We start from the raw sequence: 13,770 nt of genomic DNA, 5'->3' as shown, positions 1-13,770 counted from the left end.
GCAGTGGGGGATAGGTACTGTTATGAAAGCTATGGTTGCTATTATGTGAGGCTGCCAATCCTCATATCCAAATGTGATCTGTTTGAAGGTGGAACGCTATCGGGCCATAGTTATTTATCACAGTGTCCATAGGACCAAGTATCTTTAAAATGAAATATGCATCATTGCAACTGTAATGGCAGCTTGAACTCAGGAGACTCACAGTTGTACAGCATTGCCCTCAAGTGGATTGTTAAGAAACTGCAGGAATTCTGCAATTAAACATCAAGAAGTACCCTTTAACCTTAATATTTGTGCTTGTCATTAATGTACCACCCTGTGAACTCTTCAAAACACACCTACTGTGTCAGACTGTGTTTAAAGGTTGCATTGGCTTTATGTAGATCTACGTGTGTCTGTAGATTTCTGTCACACCATGGTGTAGATTATAATTTGATAACGCTTATCCATTCCCCCCCCCCCCCCCCCCCCCCCTCAAAGTTATATTGAGACTCATCATTGACAAGGCTTATCCTGTGTGCTACGCATATGGTGCTACGCTGTTGCCGTACTGACGTCATCGCGTAATCTGAGCGTGTCACCGTGGTTGCGGCTGTCCTTCACATCCGTCCACATTCTGTTAGGCTCGGCTCCACAAGCTGCTACCATGGCTCTGCTCAAGTCAAACAAAGTGATCTTCTGGGGTCTGGGGAATATTTCTCCATCACTGGGAGTTTTGTCCACCCGCAGCAGGTAACGTTAATAAACTCAAAGCTAACTGCATGCATACATTTTAGTAGTTGATTTCCAGATGTCATTGACAAGTTAGCTGCGGTGTCACGTTTTGCCACTCGCATGAGCATTTCATGACAGGCTGCAGATTTAAACTTTATTAAGTTAGCATTCATTATGTTAGAGTAGTTTTGTTACTTGGTGTTTGCGAAGCTTAGGTTTCTGAGTAGCTGGTTACTGTCAGGGGTCAAATGGTTTCAACAGGCCCTGAAATGCTGTCGGCTTAGATTAGCATCAGTGACTACAAACGTGGCTAGCTGCTAAATAGTACCGTCATAGTACTGCCAGTTGCAAATATGGTCATTCATTCAATGACTTTGTAACCTAACATATTGCTTACCTAATTAGTAGTTTAAGTCAGTCTTTGTTATGAGGATTATTATCAGACAAAACTTTGAGATAGTTTTGTGTTACTCGTAGCGATCGAAGCTTGATGCTGATAAAAGTCACATTGGTATGTTGATGGCACATACCAACTCATGTTCCACTGAGTCGTCTGTGTGTGTGTGTGTGTGTGGTGGGAAAAAGAAAAGACAACCCAGTTCAGTTAAATGTCTTTACGACAGCTTTGCTTCGTCATAGTAATTACTCTGGCAAAAAAAAAAAAAAAAAGATACGAAAATATATTTATGGTAATAGTTTCGATAGTTTTTCGACAGTTATATATGAAAAAAAAACTATCGAAATTATTACCATGGCTATATATATATATATATATAGCCATGGTAATAATTTCGATAGTTTTTTTTTCATGTTTGGGTGAAATTTCACAACAAGCCTAAAATGCATTCAAACCTGTACAGGTGAACTTAATGTGATCTTCTCTAAGCTTTTAAATGCACATGTCCAACTGTTAAATGTTTCAATAAATTTTGCACAAGTTGCTGTTCTCTAACAAGGAGCTTAACGGCAAAAATCACGGCAGGTGTGTGATCCTTGAATTGACCAAAAATGTCCTGGTTCAATTAGAGCTGGTGTTTAAACAGTTGTCCTCATCATGCTGTTCACATTTTGACATCATGAGACCAAGACGACACCTAACAATGGAACAACAGTCCCTTGCCATTGCGATGCTTCAAACAGGATGTTCTCAGACAGAAGTGGCCACTGAGCTTGGAGTGTCACAGAGTGTCATCAGCAGGTTGCAAAAGAGATATGGAGAGACTGGAAGAGTCACAGAAAGGCCTAGAAGTGGACGTCCTTTGGCCACATCCCGTGCTGATGACCGCTACATTGTGAACACTGCCCTGAGAAACCGGATGATGAATGCCACTCAACTCCAGGCACGTTTAAGAGAGGTGAGAGGCACCCAAGTGTACCGTCAGACCATTCGAAACCATTTACATCAGCGTGGTCTGCGTGCTAGACGACCTGCACGGGTACCTGACCACACCACCAGGCACAGGCATCATCGTCTTGCATGGGCCAGGGAGCATTTACGCTGGACGAGGAACCAGTGGGCCTCAGTGCTGTTCTCTGATGAAAGTCGATTCACACTGAGCAGAAATGATGGCCGGCAACGATGTTGGAGACGTCAGGGAGAGCGCTATGCATCAGCCACTGTTGTCACCAGGCGAGCTTTTGGTGGTGGCGGTGTTACAGTGTGGGCAGGGGTGTCCACTTGGTGCAGAACTGCCCTACACTTTGTGAATGGTACAGTGACAAGCCCATACTACCTGAATAACATCATTAATCCAGTGATTGTGCCCCTACATGAACAGCACAGGCCTAATTTCATCTTCATGGACGACAATGCTACTGCTCATCGAGGCCGCATCATCAGGGAACGGCTGTTGGAGACTGGTGTACCTCAAATGGAATGGCCTGCACTCTCTCCAGACCTGAATCCCGTTGAAAACCTGGTGGATCAGCTGAGCCGTCGTGTAGAGGCTCGAAACCCTGCACCCCAGAACCTCAATGACCTGAGGGCTGCCCTTCAAGAAGAGTGGGATGCCATGCCTCAGCAGGCAATAAGTTGCCTTGTGAACAGCATGAGACGTCGTTGTCAAGCTGTAATTGATGCTCAAGGGCTCATGACGAGATATTGAGACGTTCAAATTTTTTGTTGTGGTGTAACTACCATTGTTGTTACCTTTTGTGTTGAATGAATTTTTTGAGATGAGGAAATCAGTAGTGCATCCTTCTACTTAAATGTCTTACTTTTATGATATTATATCACTGTAGCATGAACATATTGCATTTTCCATAAATTTCACCTGAAAGCCAAATATCCCTAACTTTTTGTGAGTAGTGTATATAGATATATATAGATATATAGATATAGATAGATAGATCTAGATAGATCTATCTATCTATATATCTATATATAGATATATATATATATATATATATTGTAAAAACGTACAGTTTAAACAAGACGACTTTTCGAAATTGGAATCGTGCGATCTGATTGGCTCCCTTAATCCTCCCCTGAACATTGATTGGTTTTCAGATTCTATGTTTGATCGCTGATTGGATCATTCTGAACGACGAGATTTTATTATTTTTAAACCGAGATTCTAGTGTGCCCTTTAAAGTGTGCTTGGATGACAAAGTAAATTAAATCTAATGCATGCATGTTTGATTGATATGGTCTATGCGTTGTTGTTTTAGGTAATTAAAATAGTTTTAACAAGAAGGTAGTTTCCTGTTAGTCTTGTATTACGCCAACAATTACAGCAGTTGATTTAGTTTTGCAGGTTGGTACTATCGTTTCTCTGTATTTGAATGTTCTTGCCTCATTTCAAGCCACTGTAATAGCTTGAAATGATTCAATATTAAACCTTGGGTACTTAGAGAAGGAGGAGGCAACTGGATGTTAGTAGTGGCTGCCAAAAGGCCTTTGGTCTCATTAATAACTGGTGAATCGTTGTTTAAATAAACCCTAGGGTTTATTTAAACAACCCCTAGGGTTCAGGAGTTCAAAGTTTGTGCGCTACATGTACACTACAGAAACACATACACATTTTGTTCACTATGTTTTTACTGAAGGTTATTGCATTTTAGTGTACTTATAACATTACAAATGGCCGTCTTACTTTTAGTTTCAGATGAATATTTAAATTATTTGTGAACATTAAACTACATTACAAATGGCCATGCATAGCTGATATACAATATAGAATTACACAAACTACATACTCAAAAATTTACTTCAAATATAATCTAAAACAGTCTTGATAACCTTTTTGAAATAGTTTTTTATCCACTTTTCTTGCATTTTATAGCACTTTATTTTCAGAAGTTGTATTTAAGCTACAACTACCAAGCAAATATAATTTTTTTGGTCAATTTTCCTGCAATAAGTACATGCTTATGATTAAACAAAATCAAAATGTAATATCGTCTGTTTATTAATATTAAGTTGCAAGACAGTCTTGCCCTTTGCAAAGTATTCTGTCCTAAATTTAACTGCAGAGGTTAGATGTATTACAAAATTAGAAGAAACCTGAGACAATGACATGTTTGTGAGGGCAAGAAGAGGGCAGTTAGTCATAACATGCAACAACCTTTATTTACACAATCATATTTCACAGACAGGGTTATCTTTGGATACATTTACTCAATCTCACTGTGGAACAGAAGAAATTTATATATTAAAAAAAAAAAAAAAAAATCCAGGCACTTTAAAGAATTACCTTGACACAAACACTAACATGTAGAAATTTAGTTGTATTAGTGTAGGTAGTTTGTGTAAAGCCAGTGCTATTTTCAATTGCATATTGTTGTAAAACTGTAAGGGGGGATCTTATCAACTTGCAAAGTTGGCAATACCTAATTATTTACATAAGAATGACAAATCAGTCATATGCCTTAAAATAAAACATTAGACTAATTAGGCAGTAAGAAGTCAAAATCTCAGACAAATGGAATTTAAAAAGTGTGATTAAAATCCTGCTTGAAGTAAAATAAACTATTGCAAACTGCCATGCCTCTTTTCTAATAGTTCTGCCTCCCCCTCCCAGACTGTCAGTGATAAATTCTTCATTTTGGTCGTGTTTGCCCCAAAGATTATAGCTTCTGTTTTCACTTGGAAAATCTCCTCTGAATGCATTTGCCCCAAAAATCCTGTGGTCTTTTTATTTTGTGAATGTGATTTCAGCAGCGGCTTGCATATTGAACCCAGATTAGATACTGCCCTGGTTTTGGACTTTGTAATGGATTGTGTTTGCTCTCTAAAACTTGCATGCAAGTATTTCAGTGTGGTAAAGTCAGGTCACATGAGGTGTTAGGCAGAAAGTATTCCGTTAACAATATGATGAAGACAAGGTGCCATTTAAGGTCATAAAAACAACTTGGCTATATAAAGATATTCCTTTATCTCTGTTTTTGAATGAAAAAGTTGCTTACTGGCTCATTGTGTGCAAAGTATTTCAGTCTTAACAGTCCTTTCATTACTATTTTTTTCTTTTTGTTGTCTTTGATGCAGCTCATGGTGGGGTGGAGTGCAGATGGGCCCCCCTGATCCCATCCTGGGAGTCACCGAAGCCTTCAAGAGGGACACCAACTCCAAGAAGATGAACCTGGGAGTAGGAGCCTACAGGGATGACCAGGGGAAGCCCTTTGTTCTCAGCTGTGTTCGCAAGGTAGAACTATGAAACCTTTCCATGGGTTAGAGCAGGAGTGTCAAACTCCAGTCCTCGAGGGCCGGTATCCTGCAGGTTTTTGTTGTCTCCATGCTCCAACACACCTGACCGAAATTGTTAAATAGGTTGACAAGGATATCCTGGATCCATTTGATTTGAGTCACAAGTTTAATTACTGACAAATGACAAAAAGCACTTTTTTTTACTGGTAGGTAAACATTTAAGAAGGGTCTTTGCCATTAATTAAACTTGTAATTTAATAGCACATCAAATATGGACAGACTGGAACCTACATGTTTAAAAAAACTATCTAATTATGATTGTAGTTATTTTATTAGTTAATTGAAAATCTTACATACTCCACCTTTAAATTACTCACATCTTTTAAATAACATGCTCTACTCCCCACTAGAAGCGGTGCTGCACCAAGAGTTACTGAAGGACAAGACGAGAGACACACTGAAGAAGAAACCTTTTTCATTTTATTGGTTAATGGAAAACAACTTTGGCTTTTAGTACATAACAGCTAAATATGGAGCTGCATCAGATCCTAGCAGTTTTTGGTTGATCAGATTTCCATCAGAGCTTTTATTGAATTCTTGATCTTGAGCTATTTCTCCTGTCCAGAGCCACCTATTGCCCCACATATGCATATGTTATGGTCATGTTTGCGCTCGATGAGACTTGCATTCGTACACGGACAGAGTCCAGTTCTTGGATTTGAATCAGAATTAGTTTGTGAATTTACAATACCCTTAACAAAGTGGACTCTCCAAGCAAACACACTTAGATTTGAATAAAAAAGGATGGTGAGAACGCACCTTTAATTACTGTGCAACACTTTGGTTAAAAACATATGCCTTTTAGCACATTATAATCTGAATCACAACATTTAAAGCACTATTTTAATTAAAAAATATATTTTTTATTTTAATGAAGGAAAAAAAAACATTAAAAAATACCATACGGACACATGAAAGGTAAAATCAGTGGTATAACCCATACTCTGATAATTGACCTATCAGATGTTATAAGGCTTTTTTAGTTTCGTAATTGCGTGCTGCATGGTGGTGAAATGGTCAGCACCGGAAGAAGTTCACTGGTTCAAGCCTTGGCTGGGGGGGAGGTTTGAATATGTTTGAACTTGTTCTCTCCATGTATGCATCTGTGTACTCTGGCTTCTTCCTGCCCACTGGACATGTGTGTTAGGTTGATTGTTATTGTTAAATGATCACTTCTCACATGCAAGTTGCTTTGGATAAAAGTGTCTGTCAGTGACTGTAGAATGGTAATAAAGATGGTCATTGGATGCAGGAGAGAGGTCTGGAAAGGTCATTTTAAAAGAAGTCTCAGGACAAATGTATTTACTAATGAGCCTGATTTCAGTAGTACTAAACATAGACGTTTAAGAGAGTTTTTACATTTTTACAGAGCACCTTTTATTTGTTTTGGTTTGATATTTCTACTAAATATTTTCAGATGAGTAGATTTGGATGGGTTTTTTGTTTCTACACTTTTCTGTAGGCAGAAGCGTTGATTGCATCCAAACAGCTGGATAAGGAGTACCTTCCCATTGGTGGTCTGGGGGAATTTACCAAGGCCTGTGCCCAGCTGGCTCTTGGTGCTGACAATGAAGTTTTAAAGAGTGGTAGGGTAAGTTGGGATATTTTTTTCATTTAGCCAAACCAAAAAAAAGTTGTTGGTTCTGGTTGCCTTTAAATCCAAATGAAAGCAGCAGCATTTGTCTACCAACAGAGCATCACTGTCCAGACCATCTCAGGTACTGGATCTCTACGCATTGGAGGCAACTATCTGGTAAGTTTGGCTTCTTTCAGAACTAAATAAACTTCAACTAAAAAAAGTAGGAACAAAAAAAATATTTTATTGAAGCTGCACTCACCAACTCACACCTTCTTTGTCACAGGCCCGATTCCATTCAGGCCCGCATGATGTGTACCTGCCAAAACCCTCTTGGGGAAACCACACACCCATCTTCAGAGATGCTGGCATGCAGCTTAAGGCCTACAGATACTATGATCCATCCACCTGTGGCTTTGACTTCAAAGGGGCTCTTGATGACATCTCTGTAAGGCTCTGGGACAGGGAGCAGCCATTTGATAGGATAATGAACATTTTAAAACATTTTTCCAGTAGCATATATTTCAGCATGTTTTGAGAACATTGGATGGAAAAAAAAGTCCTGTTGAAATAATGATGCAAACATTTCTTAGAAAATAGATCAAGTCCTTCATTGGTTCATTGTCTGTTTTGATCATGCAGCTTGAGAAGGTATTGTAAGCTGGAATTGAAAACATTATGCGCCTAAATTTATCAGTTTATCAATACCCCTCAATATAACGCCATGCGCATAGCCTAGGCTTGATTTGACATGGTAATGCAAAAGTCAGCATTCACATAAGGAAAAGCATTCATTCTACGTTCTGTGTACTAATAGCTGGTATCACTAAACTAAATTTTTCCAAAACACAGAAAATCCCAGAAAAGAGTGTGATTGTGATGCACGCATGCGCCCACAATCCTACTGGTGTAGACCCCAAGCCTGAGCAGTGGAAGGAGATTTCTGAAGTTGTGAAGGTAAGAATCATCTCCGCAAGGAACATTTGATCAAGTCTGTTGCTGTTGTCACTTAACAAAAAAACTAACCTTAACAGATAAGTGCAGAATATTATCTAGTTCTCATGATATTATTTCAAACATTAACCATTGTCCTTGACGTCCTTTCTTGTGTGCTCACCATTGCAGAAGCGGAATCTGCTGGTGTTCTTTGACATGGCCTATCAGGGCTTTGCCAGTGGAGACATCGACCGTGATGCCTGGGCTGTGCGCTACTTCATTGAACAGGGTCACAACGTCCTGCTCTCCCAGTCTTTCGCTAAGAACATGGGACTTTACGGTCAGTCAGGAATCGTTGCAGGCTCTTCTTACATTGAGATGAATAAAGATGACAAGCAGATTATAGGACTGTCATTAAACATTTGTTTTGTTCTTGTGTTATGTCACCACCTTGTGGTGACAGATTGATGCGTTTTAGTCAAAGGAACTTTCAGGTGCTTTAAGCACGAAAAGTTTTTGTACTAACAAGTACGCCAATACTTGACTGGTTGTCACAAAATGAATAGTTGAACACAATCAAGACTGTCTTTCTTCATCATGACCCTCCTCTTCAAAGTTAAACTTGAGTTATGAGTGTTAAGTGTAAAATACTTGATGTTCCAGTGGCACAAGTTGATCCGACTGACTGATGTTTATGCTGACAGGTGAACGTGTGGGAGGCTTTACCATAGTGTGCAACGATGCAGAGGAGGCAAAGAGAGTGGAATCTCAGCTGAAGATCCTCATCAGGCCCATTTACTCCAACCCACCAATGAACGGTGCCAGAATTGCAGCAACCATTCTCAACACACCAGATCTGCGCTCCCTCTGGTATGAGTTATATCCATGAACTGTATCTCAGGCTAAATGGTAGTCTTGATCTGTTATTGTTTGCCAAACAATTAAGGGTTTAATTTTACATCTTGTGTTCACAGGCTGGAAGAGGTCCATACTATGGCTAACCGCATCATTAAAATGAGAGAGCAGCTGGTGGCAGGTCTGAAAAAGAATGGCTCCACCCACAACTGGCAGCACGTCATCGACCAGATCGGGATGTTCTGTTTCACAGGCCTCAAACCCGAACAGGTACTCTGCACCTTTAATAACTGATACTGCAGAGTTAATGTAAATAGTTGCATAATTCACAAGTGTGAAAATGATGTCATGCAATAATAGTTCTCAACAAAAATATTTGAAAGGAAAAAATTTTATTTCGGAAAATACATTTCACAGTTTTTTCTCATAGAAGGATGTTTGTAAAGGTATTAACAACACTCACATAAGACTTTAGCCTGCAGCTGGGGCATGTAACCTCCTATAAGACCTGTTAACTTTGTGTAACAAATAAACAGGTTGCTGGAATAGTAGTTAATTTTTACATGATGGATCTAATCAAATTAAACAAGGATTCTGTGTTGATTTGTGCTGACAAATGGAGATTATTTGTCTTGGTGAGACAGGCTTCTGAAACTTTTCACCAGTTTTTTCTGTTAAACAAGTTCTAGTTTCATGTTTACTGCACACATCAGAGTAATCAGGGTTATCCAGTGCTTCACCTGAAAACAAACTGCTTAGTTTTCAACACAGATCTCCATTTTAAAGTTTAAAAGGGGTGCTATTATGGTATTTGGAGTTTTCTGAGCTTTCTACAGTGTTACAGTGTTGAATCCTCATCAGACATGTGAACGGCAGTTTTTTATCACCTAAATGCGTATTTGAGTTTGAGTTCCAGCACGCTCTCTGTTCGGTTTCCATGGCGACGAAAAACGCATCGTTTTAGAGATTTTTTTCTACTTCCAAATCCTTGTGACGTCCCGGGGGATACGGTTCGGTGATTGGTTACCTTCTACTGGTTAACAAGGGCATGTACAAATACATCAGGCGGGTGGAAAACGTTGGATAAAGTTATTTCGAACGACGGCTGGTGAGTTTACCAAAGAGAGACATCCTGCTGCATTCGTTGCTGTGGGTTGCTGTTTCGTTTTCAGGGTCTGATTCAGGTTCCAACATGTTGGGCTGTTTGCTATGTGTTGACATGGTATTTTTTTTTATTTTTTTTTATTGAGTTCATATTAGCCTAATCCTTCTGTTTATGAGATGTTACAATGACGGTGAAAGCAGGTACGGTGATGTAGCGAAGTGGCGGGAGGCGGGGCTTAATGCAGAAGAGTCTCAATCCACTCGTTTTGCCCAAAGGCTGATCTGACAGCCTACGGAGAGGGTCGGTCTGAAGTAAATAAAGCGATTTGTGACAATAACTCGATCAATCCCAGCCCTTCTGGTCTCAGAAATAAAAATAAATGAGCCTGAAATGCACATAATAGTTCCACTTTAAATCGAAAGCAGTCAAAAGAAGAAAAAAAGGAAACTTAATTCAGTTCAGCTTTATTTGTGTAGTTCTAATTCACATTAAATTCATCTTTGGGCACTTGACAGATAAAGTCAGTTCAAGCCGATTCAGTATGATCCAGACAACCTACTAGAAGTCAATTATATAATATGTGTTTTTAAATGGCCTATTTTAGAAAAACAGATTTAATTAATTCTCGTCTTTTAATTCAATCCACCAATTTTGGATCAGCTGGAGGCTTTTCAGAGCATATATATGGGACAACCCAACATTTGGAATTGGAAGAATTGAAATAACAATAGCATGGACTCTTAAAAAAAAATTACAAATATTTTATGAAGGAATTTTAAAGAGTAATATTTTTATGGAAAGGATGTTCTAACATGAATATGCATATATGTTTTTAAATTTCTGCAATTAAACTGAAGCTGCTTTGAGGGGGTTTTCAATTTTTTCTGACCGCACTGACCTTGTATATTCTATGAATTGATTTGAAATATGTTGCAAAGCTTATAATGTTAAAATAATTTTAATCAATAACTATATACCTTTTTAATATTCTGCAACAATCTGCAGTTTTTTATCCTGATGAAATGGAAACATGATGACTCTTATTTAGCTTGTGGTTTGAAACATCATGCCAAAACTTCTACATCAGAGGTGGAACAACCATGAAGAAGTTCGGAGTGCTGTGTTCTGCCATGCCAACGCTCCCTTTTATATGCATTTAACTTCTGTGCATTACCAACACAGTAACACAGTAGAGGCACAACAGCAGTGTAAAAGGACTGTGGAGGAAAAAAAACTATCTCTATGCCATCTTATGTCCAACTTGTCAGAGTTGTTTAAGACATGCTTCTTTTCTTTTCCTGCAGGTTGAGCGTCTGACAAAGGAGTTTTCAGTGTATATGACCAAGGACGGCAGAATTTCCATGGCAGGTGTGTCCTCTGGCAACGTGGGCTACCTGGCAGATGCTATCCATGCTGTCACCAAATAGTGGATCAATGTGGAAGAGCGACAGAATCAAAGCTGCAGAGGTGGAAGAGGAGCTTCATGTATCCTCCATTCCACTTGTAGACAAGAGCTCAATGTTTAGTTCAATGTTTGTCTCATTTGGATTTCATCGTGACTTCAACTTGGAACGGTTGTTTATTTTCCAGTTAAACTTTCCAACATTTCACTGAACAGGCCTCCTTACCAAATTTAAAGACAATATTTTTCACCACTGACTAAGATGGTGTCTCACCCTATTTATTGAGGAATCGGTTGTTGGCTCTGCACTATTGTCCTTTTATATGTGTGCTCTTTTTCTGCTGTGGGCTCGCTGACCATTAAGCATCATGGTAAAAACAACAAAACAGAAATCCATCAATGTCTACATGAAAGATGAGATCTCTGTTGCTTTGTGAAAGCCTATAGAAAATGTGAGATTTTCATTTTATTTTAATGGTGGTGTGGTAGCACTTTATAAGCTGTATGGCACTGTTTAAGTTTCTCACTGTATAGGCATTCATCAAGTTAACAGATAACGTTAATCTGATCAATGTAATCTCTTTATCTCTCTTTGAAAACAGCTCATTTATCTCCTTTGTTTTCAGTACTTTTCCAGCAGAATGTGTGAATCTTTTGTGGTTCTGGTGTAGCTGGTCACAGAGCAGCAGTTTTTCAGTCTGTTAATTTTAAAAGTACCCATTAAAACAAGCACAGAAGCCTAAAGAGTAAACCGAAGCATGAGGAGAAAAGTACACAGAAGGAATACATGTTCTGGGTGGATTTTTTCATATTTTGCTTAAGATCCAAATGAAACAGCCTTTTCTCGCATGTCTAAATTTTCACACTGAAAACATAGTACGGGATACCAGGGCTGGTGTCTGCATTGTTTTCAAGATGAGTGAGGGGACCTTCTTGGGATAACTATGGAAGTTTAAAGGAAATATACACATGCTTCTCCATTACTCTGATGCTGTTTAAGATGCATCACCAAGATTGTGAGAAACTGATGGCATTTAAAAATGTGGGATTTTCTGTTGCCTGCTCATCCTCCTGGCATTTGCCCCCATGCTCTGCATTCTGTCTTAAACTAAGGATCATTGGTCATGGAACTCACTGAACTGTCAATAAATCATTACAGAGTAATAATGTGTCACATTTTTTCTTTTGTTTTCTTTTTCCCATGGTTAATTTACCACCTTTACTCGCTAATAGATCTCAAAATGATTTTTTCCAATAGAAATTAAAATGGTGATAGCTGTATTTCTTTTTGTCTTGCAGTTTTATCAGTGTAGCAGACATAACTAAGAACTTGTTTCAGCATCACATGAAGTTGTTTTTAAGAAAAAAATGTAGTGCAAACATTTTTAAAACTAACTACAGAGTTTCTTTGTTGTGTTGCGGAGCATAATGTTTAATATGTTTAACTACAACCCCCACAATTCCAAGCAAGCGGAAACGCTAGAATTTCAGTCACATGACCGAAAGTCACATGCTACTCGGTTCCTACGGGCTGACAGTAACACCGAGGCTCATCATTCCCTGCGGCAGAAACAGAAGGTACTGTAATAACCATTTTCTTTTTTTAATTTAAGTTCTTAAACAACACTGGCGATGATTAATAGTGTGGGTTAATATAAATGTGTGGCCTGCTTGGTGGAAAGGAGCTTGGTGATATTTTTGCGCTCAGTAGGTGCATCGTTTGCTTGCTAACTTTGGTAGGATATTACAACAAAGGGCATGGCTGCGTTGACAAATGTTATTGTTTAGCTAATGAAAAGAGAAGTCGTAATCTAATCACATTAAAAAGTGGAGGATTTGACCTATTTTTTTCAGAAAGCTGATTCTATCCGGCATTATCAGTAAATGAAATAGCTGTCACCTTATTCCTGTACAGTTTCTGTAAACTCAACTCATCGGCTGTTTAACGACAGATCCACGGCTATTCCTTTGGTTTAAGCCTGGAGGACTGAGATTTGTACCGTTTGCGAAATTAAGAAATTACTTCAATATTTTCTTAAGAAATGTACAACCTCATTTTCACAAAAAGACATTAATAAATAATGGATAAATACAGGATTTCTGAAGCAGAATGGTGTTTAGTACTGAGTGATAAATCAAAAACCACCAGATTTTTTTCTTTAGACAACATGCAACGTTTACAATCAGCACACCTCTCAGACTGTTAATACATTTTTGTGGATTAAGTTGGGGATCCTCAATCCTGGTTCTCTTCCTGCAGGACATCAGCCGTCAAAGGACCAGGGCTGAGGACCCCTGCCTTAGGGATTAGAAAGTATATTTAATTTCCTATCTTTATAATAAAAGCTTGCTGAAGTATTTTAATTTGTTTAGAAATACGAACCTGTCCTTATAACAATCAGATAACAGAGTATATGTTTTACCAAAGGGGTTGAAAAAAAAACCAACAAATTCTTATTTTGGTTGCATTTGGTATG

General features: G+C 38.6%; 1 protein-coding gene across 1 annotated transcript; it reads left to right on the top strand.

Annotated features, from left to right (window-relative positions):
* Window positions 1-581: 581 nt before the first annotated feature.
* On the top strand, window positions 582-12,454 carry got2b (glutamic-oxaloacetic transaminase 2b, mitochondrial). The gene is made up of 10 exons (XM_079242139.1): window positions 582-732; window positions 5,201-5,357; window positions 6,882-7,010; window positions 7,113-7,172; window positions 7,282-7,443; window positions 7,848-7,952; window positions 8,121-8,271; window positions 8,636-8,801; window positions 8,906-9,056; window positions 11,196-12,454. The coding sequence occupies exons 1-10, from the start codon at window positions 647-649 to the stop codon at window positions 11,316-11,318; spliced, it is 1,290 nt and encodes a 429-aa protein (XP_079098265.1). The 5' UTR covers window positions 582-646; the 3' UTR covers window positions 11,319-12,454.
* The last annotated feature ends 1,316 nt before the right edge of the window (window positions 12,455-13,770 follow it).

Source organism: Telmatherina bonti (genome assembly GCF_933228915.1).
Source record: "Telmatherina bonti genome assembly, chromosome: 1".
Taxonomy (NCBI): domain Eukaryota; kingdom Metazoa; phylum Chordata; class Actinopteri; order Atheriniformes; family Telmatherinidae; genus Telmatherina; species Telmatherina bonti.
Note: the sequence above shows the minus strand (reverse complement) of the source record. Positions and strands in the feature narration are given on the sequence as shown.